At 61.6% G+C, this 14,032-nt stretch overlaps 3 protein-coding genes across 6 annotated transcripts in view; 1 reads left to right on the top strand and 2 right to left on the bottom strand.

Annotated features, from left to right (window-relative positions):
• The window catches only part of map4k2 (mitogen-activated protein kinase kinase kinase kinase 2), a 28,218-nt gene extending 27,373 nt beyond the window's left edge, over positions 1 to 845 (bottom strand). Inside the window, exon 1 of one of the 2 annotated variants that reach the window (XM_088609061.1) lies at positions 220 to 845. In XM_088609061.1, coding sequence (XP_088465187.1) covers positions 220 to 312 — 93 coding nt within the window. In that variant the 5' untranslated portion in view covers positions 313 to 845. The remainder of the gene's footprint in view (positions 1 to 219) is intronic. The other variant, XM_088609059.1, reaches the window with a different exon arrangement.
• The window catches only part of LOC148646663 (uncharacterized), a 139,013-nt gene that overhangs the window by 94,245 nt on the left and 30,736 nt on the right, over positions 1 to 14,032 (top strand). The window lies entirely within an intron of this gene.
• On the bottom strand, positions 1,348 to 13,635 carry men1 (multiple endocrine neoplasia I). 3 transcript variants are annotated; one of them, XM_088609079.1, is made up of 10 exons: positions 13,336 to 13,635; positions 11,234 to 11,779; positions 9,543 to 9,751; positions 8,591 to 8,722; positions 7,691 to 7,731; positions 5,791 to 5,878; positions 5,238 to 5,374; positions 4,529 to 4,667; positions 3,495 to 3,671; positions 1,348 to 2,778 (listed from the first exon to the last, which is right to left on the bottom strand). In XM_088609079.1, exons 2-10 carry the CDS (start codon positions 11,682 to 11,684, stop codon positions 2,257 to 2,259), a joined length of 1,896 nt encoding a protein of 631 aa, XP_088465205.1. In that variant the 5' UTR covers positions 11,685 to 11,779; positions 13,336 to 13,635; the 3' UTR covers positions 1,348 to 2,256. The 3 variants fall into 3 exon arrangements, with proteins under 3 accessions (XP_088465205.1, XP_088465204.1, XP_088465206.1); XM_088609078.1 differs by lacking the exon at positions 13,336 to 13,635 and adding an exon at positions 12,842 to 13,299; XM_088609080.1 differs by lacking the exon at positions 13,336 to 13,635 and adding an exon at positions 12,842 to 13,297 and having other exon boundaries at positions 8,591 to 8,719.

The raw sequence follows: 14,032 nt of genomic DNA, 5'->3' as shown, positions 1-14,032 counted from the left end.
CAAACATAGCGGAAACACAGCTTACAAACGCTACCCCGAAACCCGGTCCGGTCCGGGACTGTGCCCGCGTCCGCAGACGCTCTCTAGCCCGGGGGCGGCGAAAGTTAATCAAGACAGCATCCGCGGTGGTGGTGGTGGTGGGAGGGGGGGCACGGTTATTTCACGTCGACCTCTCCCCCAGCCAGCCAGCCAGCGAGGGAACTGTAGCTTCCTGCTTACCTTGAACACGTCCCCGTAGGTCCCGCTGCCGATGCGGTGGATCAGGTCGTAATCGTCCAGCGGGTTCGCCAGGGACACATCGATAGCATCCATCTCTGCGCCCCCCCTCCCCTCTCCTCCTCCTCCTCCTCCTCCTAATTTCTCCGTAGTGCTGCTTTTCTCAATCTCTCTCTCTCTCGCTTTCACAGCCACAAATTCATGTCATGTCTTCTCTCCCGAACCCTGCAGGGTCGGTCCGGCGACCCAACGTCCGCCGCCACCTTAGAAACGCGCCCGAAGGTTCGAAAATGGCAGCGGCGCGTCTGCAACTGCGCTCTCTCTCTCTCTCTCTCTCCCTCTCTGTGTGTCTGTCCCAGGAGCTGTCACCTCGCCGGAGCCGCCGCCAGTTCAAGCGCAAGGCAGCTTCAAAGCGAAAGCGGTAGAGCGCCTCTGTGTGTGTGTGTGTGTTTCAAACGCACAGGCCGACACACACACAAGGGGAAAAAAAAAAACAACAACCCGTAAGACTGCCAGCCTGCGGTTCCCCGACTGCGCAACATTTCTGAGCCGCAATTAAATCAAACACACACGCCACTGCGAACCTTTCCGCCGGGGCCGGCCTCACACGCCAAGCAGTCGGCATCCATCCGCGCTGAGACGGGGGGGGGGGGGGGTCATTTTCAATCGCATTGTCAGACTAGGCCACCCCCACCCGAAGGCTGCAGTGGAAAGCGCCCTTCTCGAACCCGGAGCCGACCCGCCGACCTTGTCTGCAACACGTTTGCGCTTTTTTCAGCGTCACGAGTGTTTCGGCGGAGCATGCCCCACGCAGAGGAGCCGGGCCTCCCCACGAGCGTGAACCCCCACCGGCCGCACGGCGCAGGGGCGTTCAAGTTCGCTCTGCAGGCCGCGGCTGGGTGATCAGCCACGACTTGCCTTTCCGCTGCGTGGGGACGTCTTGCGAGGAACGAGGCCCGTGTCGCTCCCTTCAAACCGTTCTGAATTTTTTTTTCTTTTGGGAGGTGACCCGCGATGGACTCTAGCGCCCCCTGTCTGTGGGGTGAGTCTTGCAGCTCCCGAAACCGGAAGGGCCTCTGGGAAGCCTCAGGCCGATATCCGCGCAGCAGGAAACACAAGTGACGGCCAGGATTCTTTGCCAGTATTTTTATTTTATAAAAAAACAAAACAAAAAACAAACACAGCTTCTACAGGTGACGTGGATCCTAAAGTAAAAACTACCTACAAACAGGGCTCAGATGAGTCAGCTTCTGCCTGGGATTGTGTGTGTGTGTGGGGGGCCCAGGTGGGCCAACAACTCCTCACAACCTCACAACCACCACTGTCAGCTCAACAGCGCCTCCTCCTGGGCACCGGGCAGCGTCCGAGAGGAACGGCGCTCAGCGGGGCCCGGCCCGCCCAGAGGTCACCCCCGGAACGCACGAGGGGGACAGGAGACAGACCAGCGACGCCGGCTACCGTCTCCACAGCGCAGCCCCACGAACGGAACGAGCCCTAGGCCCCACTTTCCCGCTGCACTGCGGGAGGAAACCCACGAGAACATGCAGACTCCCCCCAGACAGCACCCGGGAGCCCCCGGCAGCGACGCTCACCCCTGCGCCCCTCAGTGTATTCCACCTCCCTCTGTCCCTTCCTGGACAAGATCACCCCCCCCACTGCCCCCAGCCCATCGGAAAGCTTCTCCCAACTCCAGGGGGACAAAGCCAGACTTGGGGAAACACCCTGGACCGGATACACGCGTTACAAAAACGGGGGGGCACGCCATTCTTCAAAATCCACCCCCCCCCCAGAGCCGGACTGAATCCACTACCCCCCAAGGCTGAAGAGCTAGAGCAGAGGCAGCTCCGCTTCTTCCCAGCTCGAGGCAGGAAACATGACCCCCCCCCCGACCCCTGACCCCCGACCCCCGACCCCCGACCCTCACGCGGGACGACACAACGGCCCTCCTCTCTCCCAGAGCCCGACGAGGCCGGAGACGAACGGGCGCGTCCCCGGAGTTCAGGGGTCTGGATGTGGGGGCTGGGGGGGGGGGTCACCCCACTAGAGGCTCTTGCGCTGGCGCTTCATGAAGGAGAGGGTGTAGTCCCCGGCGGGGGGGGGCTTCTGCCTCTTCATCTGCACCTGGGACTGGGCGGTGAGCTGCAGCTTGATGGCGCTGGAGTTGACCTTGGCGGCGGCCAGCAGCTCCTTCATGCCCTTCATCTTCTCGCTGCGGAAGGTCACCACGGGCCCCGGGGCCGGGCCGGGCGAGGACCCCCCGGGGCCCCCCTCCCGCTCGCCGCCCGCCCTCCCCCCGGGGACGGAGCGCCGGCGGCCGGGGGGCTCCCCTGCCGCCGCCTTCTTGGGGGGCGGCGCCTGCGGGGGTCCGTGGGGAGCCGAGGGCGGGGGGGGCTGGTGAGGAGGAGGAGGAGGAGGAGGAGGGGGAGGGGGAGGGGGGGGCTCCTCGGCTTTGGATTCGCGCCTGGGGCCCCGCCGGCGCCCCTCCCGCGGGTCCTCACTGGACTGGTCGTCGTCCTCCAGGGGCTCCGGCTCCTTGGTGATGATGGACACCTTCTGGCGCACCTGCGAAGAGGAGAGGGTCACGGCCCGCACAGCGCCACCCCGCCCCCTCGGGCAGTCCAGCGCCCCGCTGCCCTCCCCCCCTCCCCCCAGCACGACACACAGACACACAGACACACAGACACACAGACACACAGACACACAGACACACAACAGGGTCACTTTTCCCAGAAACCAGCACGTCACACACACAGGCACACAACAGGGTCACTTTTCCCAGAAACCAGCACGACACACAGACACACAACAGGGTCACTTTTCCCAGAAACCAGCACGACACACAGACACACAACAGGGTCACTTTTCCCAGAAACCAGCACGACACACAGGCACACAACAGGGTCACTTTTCCCAGAAACCGACACACAGACACACAGACACACAGACACACAGACACACAGACACACAGACACACAGACACACAGACACACAGACACACAGACACACAGACACACAGACACACAACAGGGTCACTTTTCCCAGAAACCAGCACGTCACACACACAGGCACACAACAGGGTCACTTTTCCCAGAAACCAGCACACACAGACACACAACAGGGTCAAAATCCCAGAAACCAGCACGACAGACACACAGACACACAACAGGCTCACTTTTCCCAGAAACCAGCACGTCACACACACAGGCACACAGAGCGCACACAGAGCGCACACAGAGCGCACACAGAGCGCACACAGAGCGCACACAGAGCGCACACACCTGCGCGTCGAAGCGACTCAGGGACTGCACCAGGTACGTGGCCCAGCCCACGTGCAGGACGGGCGTGGGGCTGCCCTCCTCCCACTTGCAGATCCCGTCGTAGAACCGCAGGAGGTGGGCGAAGCACTCTGAGTCCTGCAGGGCCGACAACGCGGCGGCCGCCTGCTGGGGGGGCTCCTGACAGACCAGAGAGACCGAGAACATCGTCTGAGCCCCTCCCTGCCCCAGGGCATTTCAAAGCAAGGAGCCACTTCTTTACACAAAGGGTGGTGGGAGTGTGGAGCTAATTTCACTGACATCTGAGCAGAGGGCCGGGGCAGTGTGGTCTCGCCCCTCCCTGCCCCAGGGCATTTCAAAGCAAGGAGCCACTTCTTTACACAAAGGGTGGTGGGAGTGTGGAGCTAATTTCACCGACATCTGAGCAGAGGGCCGGGACAGCGTGGTCTCGCCCCTCCCCGCCCCAGGGCGTTTCAAAGCAAGGAGCCACTTCTTTACACAAAGGGTGGTGGGATTGTGGAGCTAATTTCACCGACATCTGAGCAGAGGGACGGGACAGCGTGTTCTCGCCCCTCCCCGCCCCAGGGCGTTTCAAAGCAAGGAGCCACTTCTTTACACAAAGGGTGGTGGGAGTGTGGAGCTAATTTCACCGACATCTGAGCAGAGGGCCGGGACAGCGTGGTCTCGCCCCTCCCTGCCCCAGGGCATTTCAAAGCAAGGAGCCACTTTTTTACACAAAGGGTGGTGGGAGTGTGGAGCTAAATTCACTGACATCTGAGCAGAGGGCCGGGACAGCGTGGTCTCGCCCCTCTCTGCCCCCGGGGCACGCCGACATCCGAGCGTGAGCAACAGGACACCCCAGTTACCCCGCAGAGCTGGCACACCTGAACAACGCCCCCCAAGTCTTTCGGCATACGCGCCCCTTCCGAAACCACGCGGCCGCCTCTCGCTCGGTTCCCGAAAGCGGGTCCCGCCGAGAAAACGCTCCAGGACGGAAGAGTTTCGTCCGGATCCAGGCCCCCCTGCCCCCCCGTTACCTTCTCCACCCCGTCAGCAGGGGGCGCCCCCTCCCCCGAGCTCTCGCTGGCCGTCTCCTTCAGCAGCGTGGGGATGACGTCGTTGGCGATGTCGAAGAACTCCTTGTAGATCTCCTCGTCCTCCCGGAAGTAGTTGTAGCTGGAGAAACAGGGCAGTGAGTCTCCGCAGAACGGGAAGACCCGGACCAGATCCCCCGGTCGGAATCAAGACCGTCGCACCTCTTGGTTTTCCACTGTGCTCCCTTACTGTGACGACCCTGAACTGGAAGAGGCAGTTAGCAAATGTCTGGATGAGATTTACAGTTTCCTCGGGTTTTGAAAAGTATTATACAATCAAGTTAATAATAATAATAATAATAATAATAATAATAATAATACGAATTACGAACTGGCTTCATCACTCTGCTCTCCTCCCCACTGAGAGCTGATGTGTGGGGAGCGTTCTGGCGCACTATGGCTGCCGTCGCCTCATCCAGGTGGGGCTGCACACTGGTGGTGGTGGAGGGGATCCCCATGACCTGTAAAGCGCTTTGAGTGGAGTGTCCAGAAAAGCGCTATATAAGTGTAGGCAATTATGATTATTATTACCTATGTGGGCAGCGCTGAATTAACAATCTTTGGGGCTTTGTCTCCCCCTAGTGGACAGTGTGAGAACGCCCCCCCCCCCCAGGACAGAACCGCCGAGGCCTGTGAGGGCGTCGGTACTCACTCCTGCACGACGGTGGCGGCCTCCGCCCAGGCCCCCAGCGCCTCCCGGACGTTCCTGTGGCGGTAGTGATACCCGGCCAGGTACATGAAGGGGTAGATGTGCTCGTTGTTGTAGTACTTCTTCGCCGACTCGATGGCCTGGGACAGACGACGACGGGGTGGGGGTGGGGAGAAAAATAAAAACAAAGACCCGGGAGGTCACGAGACGGCAGACCCAGGACACTCCCCGCTTCTCCCGGCCGGCCAGGGAGAGTCTGGGAATCCTTCAGGAGGACCCGGAGACCGTTGCCGGGGACGGGGAAATGCGGTCTTGCCCGGCCTGTTACCACGGGTGACCCTCCCCCGGGGATCGTCCCGCCCGCTCGCCCGGGACAGGGGTCACCCCCGCAAACCACGCGCAGCCTTACAGGTGAGCCAGAGGATTGTGGGAAAAAACGACGACTCAAAACCCGCCGGGAAGCCAGTGCAGGGACCCCAGGACAGGAGTGACGTGATCGCTTGCGCTGGGCCCGGTCAGGATTCCGGACCCGTGAGCCTCGCTGCCGCCCCCTCACCTTCTCATGTAGGGCCAGCGGCTTTTCCCGGCTGGGCTGTGGGTCCATGTCTTCCAGGTCGGCCAGGCAGCCCAGCGCCATGGGGTACCTGCAGAGCAGCACAAAGAGCGAGTCTGGACACCGCCAGACACTCCTGACCGCCACCAAGGGCTGATTAACGGCGGGGGGGGGCAATCGGTCCTACATTTTAACCCCCCTGTGTCCCACAAACCCCCCCAGAGAAGGGAGCTTGGGAGGGCTCTTCACGTGCGCTGTACGTGACTGTTTTGGGGATACAGAACATGGGTTTTTGGCATTTATTCCGCGTGAGGCTGGGGGACATGGGGGGGGGAACGACGCTGCAGAGGAAGGCCCAGGCGTCGTCTTCCTCCCCCTCTCCTGGATCGGTGGCCCAGGGCGTCGCGGGTGCCGCCGTCTGGGACCACCGCGTCGGGACAGATCGCTACCGGCCGGAGGGACGACCACGCTGCGCCACCTGGTGTCCGCCAGCGTCCTCACGAGGTGGCGCAGCAGGGCCACCACGCACGACAAGAGGCGCACAGAGGGCCATCGGATGGGATCGACCATCGGCCGGCGAGATCCACGCCCTCCGCTGTGGCGATGAGGCCCGGTCCATCATTCACGATCCCAGCCAGCCCGGATACAGCCTGTTCTGCCCCCCTCTGCGTTCCGACCAGCGGTACCGCACCGTTAAATAATAATTAATAATAATTGCTTACACTTATATAGCGCTTTTCTGGACACTCCACTCAAAGCGCCTTACAGGTAATGGGGATCCCCTCCACCACCACCAATGTGCAGCCCCACCTGGATGATGCGACGGCAGCCATAGTGCGCCAGAACGCTCACCACACACCAGCTCTCAGTGGGGAGGAGAGCAGAGTAATGTAGCCAATTCATAGAGGGGGAGTATTAGGAGGCCATGATTGGTAAGGACCAATGGGAAATTTGGCCAGGACACCGGGGTTACACCCCTACTCTTTTCGAGAAGCGCCCTGGGATTTTTAATGACCACAGAGAGTCAGGACCTCGGTTTTTTACGTCTCATCCGAAGGACGGCGCCTGTTTACAGTATAGTGTCCCCCTCACTACACTGGGGCATTAGGACCCACACGGACCACAGGGTGAGCGCCCCCTGCTGGCCCCACTAACACCTCTTCCAGCAGCAACCTTAGTTTTTCCCAGGAGGTCTCCCATCCAGGTACTGGCCAGGCTCACACCTGCTTAGCTTCAGTGGGTTGCCAGTTGTGAGTTGCAGGGTGATATGGCTCCTAGCACGGAGCACTGGACTCAAGGACAGCTCCTACCCTCCTGCAGTACTCATCCTCTACAGCCTTAACACACACCTGCACGACGCACGTTTCCCCTGGCCTACCAATTTTTTTGGGGGGGGGTCTCATGACTACAGATTTATTTATTTGTCCACAACACATTTATTGCTCCTGTGGTCCACACTGGGGGGTATTGTCTGCTGTACTGTGCGCGTCCCAAGAGATCAGCGCCATTAAGAATTTCCAATGCACGTAAACGACCCTAGGATTCCGGAGGGGGGGAGGGGGGAACGGGCTGGGAAAGACTGCCGAGGATCACAACCCGAACCGTACGGTACCCGAGCCCCCCCGCCTCCGAGGGCGGGCTTTTTGCTTAACCGGAACCCCAGGGAGGGGTGGGGGTCTGTCTCAATGACGTCTCTCGTCTCGTTTTAAATTTGGAAACGGTACGGTCCCAATCTTTCTCGCAGAACCCAGTTACAACTCCCCCCGTCCGTGAAACGCACTCGGCAAACGAAGGCGATTCTGATGGTTCTGGTGGGGTTCTCGCGGTCCGGGTCTCTGCGCGATGGACTGGGATTCCCAGAGTAACAGGGCGGAATGAGGCAGGGAAGAAGGACGGCACTCACCTCTCCAGATCCCCGTGATCATACAGGAGCCACAGCAGCCTCTGAGGGGGGGGGAGAGAGAGAGAGAGAGAGAGAGAAGTTCCTACTGCACTGTGACAGATACTCTGGGATCAGAGAAACATCCTTCCCGAAATTCAGAAATCTAGTCCCAGAGTTCCCACACCTGCCAGAATCACAACGGGTCCCAATCCCACTGGGAGAGGGAGGAGGGAACTCAGTGGATCTGGCAGCCCAGTATGTGATCTCCTGTCCCAGCCTGAGGAACAGACAGTGAGCCTGTCTCTCAATAATAATAATACAGTGTGTGATCTCCTGTCCCAGCCTGAGGAACAGACAGTGAGCCTGTCTCTCAATAATAATAATACAGTGTGTGATCTCCTGTCCCAGCCTGAGGAACAGACAGTGAGCCTGTCTCTCAATAATAATAATACAGTGTGTGATCTCCTGTCCCAGCCTGAGGAACAGACAGTGAGCCTGTCTCTCAATAATAATTATACAGTGTGTGATCTCCTGTCCCAGCCTGAGGAACAGACAGTGAGCCTGTCTCTCAATAATAATAATACAGTGTGTGACCTCCTGTCCCAGCCTGAGGAACAGACAGTGAGCCCGTCTCTCAATAATAATTATACAGTGTGTGATCTCCTGTCCCAGCCTGAGGAACAGACAGTGAGCCTGTCTCTCAATAATAATAATACAGTGTGTGGTCTCCTGTCCCAGCCTGAGGAACAGTGAGTGAGTCTGTCTCTCGATCATGCTCCTTCTGTCTACAGTCTATGTCAATATTTTATGACATGTCTCTGTTGTAAATGCTGGGATAGGCTCCGGACCCCCCCCCCGACTCCGGACTGGAAGAGACGGTCAGGAAAAGGGACAGACGGACGGACGGGGAAGCCCCCCTACCTGCTGCAGCTGCAGGAGCTCGGCGCTGTCGGTGTGCAGGTCCACCGAGGGGTTGATGGCGCAGACCATGAAGGTCACCTCCATGTTCCGGGTGCACTTGAGGTAGGAGCCCTTCAGATACAGCCAGCTCTGCTGGGAGGAGGAAGACGGGGTCACCTCCGTCAGGTGTCCGCACCCCGGACCCCAGGAGGAGGAGGAGGAGGAGGAGGAGGAGGAGGAGGAATGTGGACGGGCTCCTCTGACACGCCCCCCTGATCTGGTGAAACCGCGCAGGCAGTGCTGCCCCCTACTGGAGGCGCTGACCACAGGAGAGGCCTGGCCCTCCCACTGCAGCCCCGCGAGCCCGCAGGCACCCAGGAGGCCACAGGGGGGCGCCGCGTCGCCGAGCCCGCTCTGGCTGACCCCCCCCCCGTCCTTTCGCCTCGAGGAACCCCGGTCGCGGGGCAGCTTGACCCCTGGGGCAGCCCAGCCACTCGGGCGCCCCTGCGGGTTCGTCTCGAACGCCACCCAACTCCCATCTGTCCCTTTTCTCTCCCCGGAAACAACAAGAAGGGGTACCCCCTGGACAGGATACCTCACACACAAACACACACACACACACACACACACACCTCGCACCAGGGTCAACTTCCCCCAGAAGCCGATTCGCTTCCCAGCATGCCTCTGGACTGCGGGAGCACCCGGGGGGGACCCATGCAAACCCAGGGAGAACACGCAAGCTCCACGCAGACAGCACCCCCCCGCCCCCCCCCAAGAGCAGAACTGAACCCAGGGCCCCGGCTCTGCGGGGCAGGGACGCCGACAACAGCGCCGTCGTGCTGGCCCGACGACGCCCCCAAGAGGGGACGTTCGGCGCTGCTGTCCTGTCTGCGTCCACGCAGAGGGATCAGAGATCAGAAACCCCCTGGCCTGTAACCCCCCCACTCCCCTCGAACCCGCGCCGGCCCCTCACCCTCTCGCTGACCCCGGCGCTGACCGTCTGGCCCCGCCGGTCCTCGTTGCCCTTGCCGTGCCAGGTGACCTCGGCCGTCTCCTCCCCGTCCTTCCCGAAGATGACCCAGGCGTGGTCCTCGGACAGCGCCAGGTGGACGTCCTGCAGCCCCAGGACCTGGCAGGCGGCCACCACCGCGAAGGCCACCCCCGAGCTGTCCAGCTTGGTGCCTGCGCAGAAATCGCAGAGCGGTGGAGGGGTGTGAAAAACTGTTTCTAGTGTTGGACACCTACAGAGACAGGTCTGCAGAATGACCCCTCAACAAGAGTCCTCTCTTCCCACAGTGGCCAGATCATCTGCTTTATCAGACTGTCAGTCCCACAGCTCTTTTTAGGCACCCCTAGAGCTGACCAGCTTGGTGCCTGCACAGAAATGACAATTAAAAAAAAGTGTTGGGACACTGGACAGCTACAGGACCGCCAGGCAATCGATAGTTTCGATTCAAGAAAGGACACGATTGCGAACCAGCACGTTCGCAGGCGTTCACGAGAACTTCAATATTCGAGGTTAAAACAGAACAGGTGGCTCCACTGTGGCCCCGCGGGTCTGCAGCACAGCCTGGCTGGTGCTGTCAGGTCACCTCGGCCCGATCGGGTTGTTAAAGCAAGACGGGCAGCACGCGGGTCCGGTCAGGAGGGTCAGGGGGGTCAGTGAGCCCCCAGCTCGGTGAGGTCAGTCGGGTCAGGGGGGTCAGTGGCGCCCCCAGCTCAGTCGGGTCAGGGGGGTCAGTGAGGTCAGCGGTGCCCCCAGCTCAGTCGGGTCAGGGGGGTCAGTGAGGTCAGTGGTGCCCCCCAGCTCAGTCGGGTCAGGGGGGTCAGTGAGGTCAGCGGTGCCCCCAGCTCAGTCGGGTCAGGGGGGTCAGTGAGCCCCCAGCTCGGTGAGGTCAGTGGCGCCCCCAGCTCAGTCGGGTCAGGGGGGTCAGTGAGGTCAGCGGTGCCCCCAGCTCAGTCGGGTCAGGGGGGTCAGTGAGGTCAGTGGTGCCCCCCAGCTCAGTCGGGTCAGGGGGGTCAGTGAGGTCAGCGGTGCCCCCAGCTCAGTCGGGTCAGGGGGGTCAGTGGTGCCCCCCAGCTCAGTCGGGTCAGTGAGGTCAGTGGCGCCCCCAGCTCAGTCGGGTCAGTGAGGTCAGTGGCGCCCCCAGCTCAGTCGGGTCAGGGGGGTCAGTGAGGTCAGTGGTGCCCCCCAGCTCAGTCGGGTCAGGGGGGTCAGTGGTGCCCCCCAGCTCAGTCGGGTCAGGGGGGTCAGTGGTGCCCCCCAGCTCAGTCGGGTCAGGGGGGTCAGTGGCGCCCCCAGCTCAGTCGGGTCAGGGGGGTCAGTGAGGTCAGCGGTGCCCCCAGCTCAGTCGGGTCAGGGGGGTCAGTGGTGCCCCCCAGCTCAGTCGGGTCAGGGGGGTCAGTGGCGCCCCCAGCTCAGTCGGGTCAGGGGGGTCAGTGAGGTCAGTGGTGCCCCCAGCTCAGTCGGGTCAGGGGGGTCAGCGGCGCCCCCTAGCTCAGTCAGGGACACAGCCTGGGCAGCACAGTCCAGCCCCGGGCCTGGAAGGCGACAGACAGACAGACAGACAGACAGACAGACCGACGTGGAGACTGGGGGTCTTCGCTCCCCGGGGTCACTAGACCAGCACGTCGCCCCCCCCCGCTCCCCCGGGGGACCCTCACCGGTGATGAGGCTGAACAGAGACTGGATGTGCGCCCTGTCCTTGAAGTAGGAGCGGCTCAGGCTGTTCCAGATGACGTCGGACACCTTCTTGACCAGCTCGCGGCCCGAGCCCCCCGCGGGCCGGCGGTACTGGGACAGGTCGACGGCGCCCCGGATCTGGGCCGTGAAGCGGGCGTGCAGGGCGGACACCAGGCCCAGCTCCACCACGGGGAAGCAGGAGGAGGAGGAGGAGGAGGAGGGGCGGCCGGGGTCCAGGGGCTCGAAGCGCACGCCGGGCACGTTGACGGGCACCACCCGGTTGACCGCCAGGAAGTGCTCCACGAAGCCCAGCACCAGGGAGAGCAGAGCCAGGTCCGGCTCGGCCCGCGCCAGCTCCGCCTCGAACAGCGCCACCACCCCGTCGATGCCCCGCAGGGGGAACAGCTTCTTCTGGGCGGAGCGCAGCCCCATCGCGCCCCCCCCACTCCCTTCCTTCCTTCCTGGCTGTGGGTTCGCCGCCGCTGCCTCGCAGGGGCCTGACTCTCCGGCTCCCCCTACAGGCGCCCCTGCGAACGACACCGTTGAAGGAGGAGGTCAGTGCCGTGCTCCGGTCAGACTTTCGGAACTGATGACGAGGTGTCGCCCGTAAGTCCAGTCTGGGCCAGCTGGGCCTTCAGCACCTCCTTACAGCACCAGTTAAGCCACTGCTGGGCTGATCTGGGTTGAAAGGTGACCTGGAAACTGCACCAGTAACCCCACCTGGGAGACGCACAGCAATCCTTCTGCATCAGCAGCCCCACCTGGGAGACGCACAGTGTTCATTCTGCACCAGCAGCCCCCACCTGGGAGACGCACAGTGATCATTCTGCCCCAGCAGCCCCACCTGGGAGACGCACAGTGCTCATTCTGCACCAGCAGCCCCCACCTGGGAGACGCACAGTGTTCATTCTGCACCAGCAGCCCCCACCTGGGAGACGCACAGTGCTCATTCTGCACCAGCAGCCCCACCTGGGAGACGCACAGTGATCATTCTGCACCAGCAGCCCCCACCTGGGAGACGCACAGTGTTCATTCTGCACCAGCAGCCCCACCTGGGAGACGCACAGTGCTCATTCTGCACCAGCAGCCCCACCTGGGAGACGCACAGCGATCCTTCTGCCCCAGCAGCCCCAGTGCACGGTGAACCTGGGGGGCTTCGGGGATCCCAGATTTTACAGCCTTCTGTCCAGCAGCAAGGCAGCCCGCAGCCGGCCTCACCGCGGCTCCGACAGGGGGGAAGAGCAGAGAAGCACGGCCCCTCTCGACATCGACAACGACAACGACAACGACAACCCACCCGAGTTTCTATTTCAGCCTGACTCACTCCCTTCCCCGCCACGCAGGGAAACACCCCCGCCGGACGTCTACCGATCTGATGGTTTAGAGCAGACGAAGTGCCCTTCCTCACGGCACGCAAACCGCCGCGAACAGGACCGGGACCGGGACCAGCCGGCCCGTCCCCGGACAACAGCAGCCTGCCGGCCCGACAGCAGCTGCCCCGTCTCAGAGCGGGCGGAACTGGGACAAGCGCCCCCGTCTTCCCAGCCCGGAGGGAGAGGAACCACACCGGCGCGAAACGACAGCTTTACCGTCATGTCTGGCGGGTTATGTCTGCTTTTCTCTCGCAAGGCACGAACAAGCTCCTTTCTTTTGCCGCCACGGGCGCTCGCTCGCTCTCTCTCCACGGGGGTAGCGCCGTCTCCGCTGCGTCACCTTTGACCTCCCCGCCCGCCCGCCGGAGCACCCTGGGAGTACCCTGGGAGTTGTAGTCGGCCTAGCGCTCCGCCTGGATTGTGGGAAACCGAGTTCTCTCCCGCGCAGCTTGCGCTATAGACCTTGCAGCAAGACGAAGTGAAAACACATCGTACCGCAGACGTTCGCTTGTACGTTTTGGATTAATAAGCATAATTGTATTACACGGTTCTCCGATTATCCGCCTTGCATTTTCCTGCAGCTGCGAGTCGCACTGAATGACTGTTTGACCAACATTTACTTATTTGACCATTAAATGACGGACCTACCGTACCGTTGCGTTCTGTTCTGATAAAAGAAATTTAAGAAAAAAATGAATGGCTCTACGCACACGTGGCAGCTGGACGCGTCTGTTTTACGTGGACGTGTGAGCTTGAATTCGAGTTTCTGAGTAGTTTCTCCGGTTAAATCGGACTATTAACAACGCAGGGGCTAACAACGCCAACGTCTGCGCCCGGTTGTCAAACGGTGTGGACCTCACATGGCGCGTAACGGCACCCCATCGTAAAACGGGCGAAGGAGATTTCCAATTGAAGTGGTCCTCTCCTCAATCTAAACACGTCAGTCGAAGGGCGAGGGCAAGGAGTCTTTTCCAGGTCCCAGTCGCGCTCTGCTGCCCTAGCGAGACCAGGGCCCGCCGTGCATGATAGGAAATATGCAAATGAGTTGCCGTGACGACCCTCGCCGGGGCGACAGGTGGACGGGAGAGCGACTGACCGCTGCACTAGCCAGAAACCCAGGGCCAGAAAAGGCAGGCAGGCGCTGGAGCAAGGACCTCCCAGTGTCCAGCTGGACTTGACCCCTCATGGCCTCCTGATAACCCCCCTCTCTGAACTGGCTCCATCACTCTGCTCTCCTCCCCACTGAGAGCTGGGGTGTGGGGAGCGGACTGGCGCCTCACCCAGGTGGGGGGACACACTGCTGGGGGTGGAGGGGATCCCCATGACCTGTGACCTGCAGACTGGCGCATCATCCAGGTGGGGGTGCACACAGGTGCTGGGGGTGGAGGGGATCCCCATGACCTGTGA

Source organism: Lepisosteus platostomus, chromosome 16 (assembly GCF_059453375.1).
Source record: "Lepisosteus platostomus isolate fLepPlt1 chromosome 16, fLepPlt1.hap1, whole genome shotgun sequence".
NCBI lineage: Eukaryota > Metazoa > Chordata > Actinopteri > Semionotiformes > Lepisosteidae > Lepisosteus > Lepisosteus platostomus.
Note: the sequence above shows the minus strand (reverse complement) of the source record. Positions and strands in the feature narration are given on the sequence as shown.

Excerpts from the sequence above, each read along its gene's own strand:
- men1 (XM_088609079.1), bottom strand. The coding sequence starts at position 11,684 with ATGGGGCTGCGCTCCGCCCAGAAGAAGCTGTTCCCCCTGCGGGGCATC. Across the intron at positions 8,723-9,542 it reads GCGCCGGGGTCAGCGAGAGG|CAGAGCTGGCTGTATCTGAA; the intron begins GTGAGGGGCCGG and ends TCCTCCTCCCAG. Across the intron at positions 5,375-5,790 it reads CGCTGGCCCTACATGAGAAG|GCCATCGAGTCGGCGAAGAA; the intron begins GTGAGGGGGCGG and ends CGTCTGTCCCAG.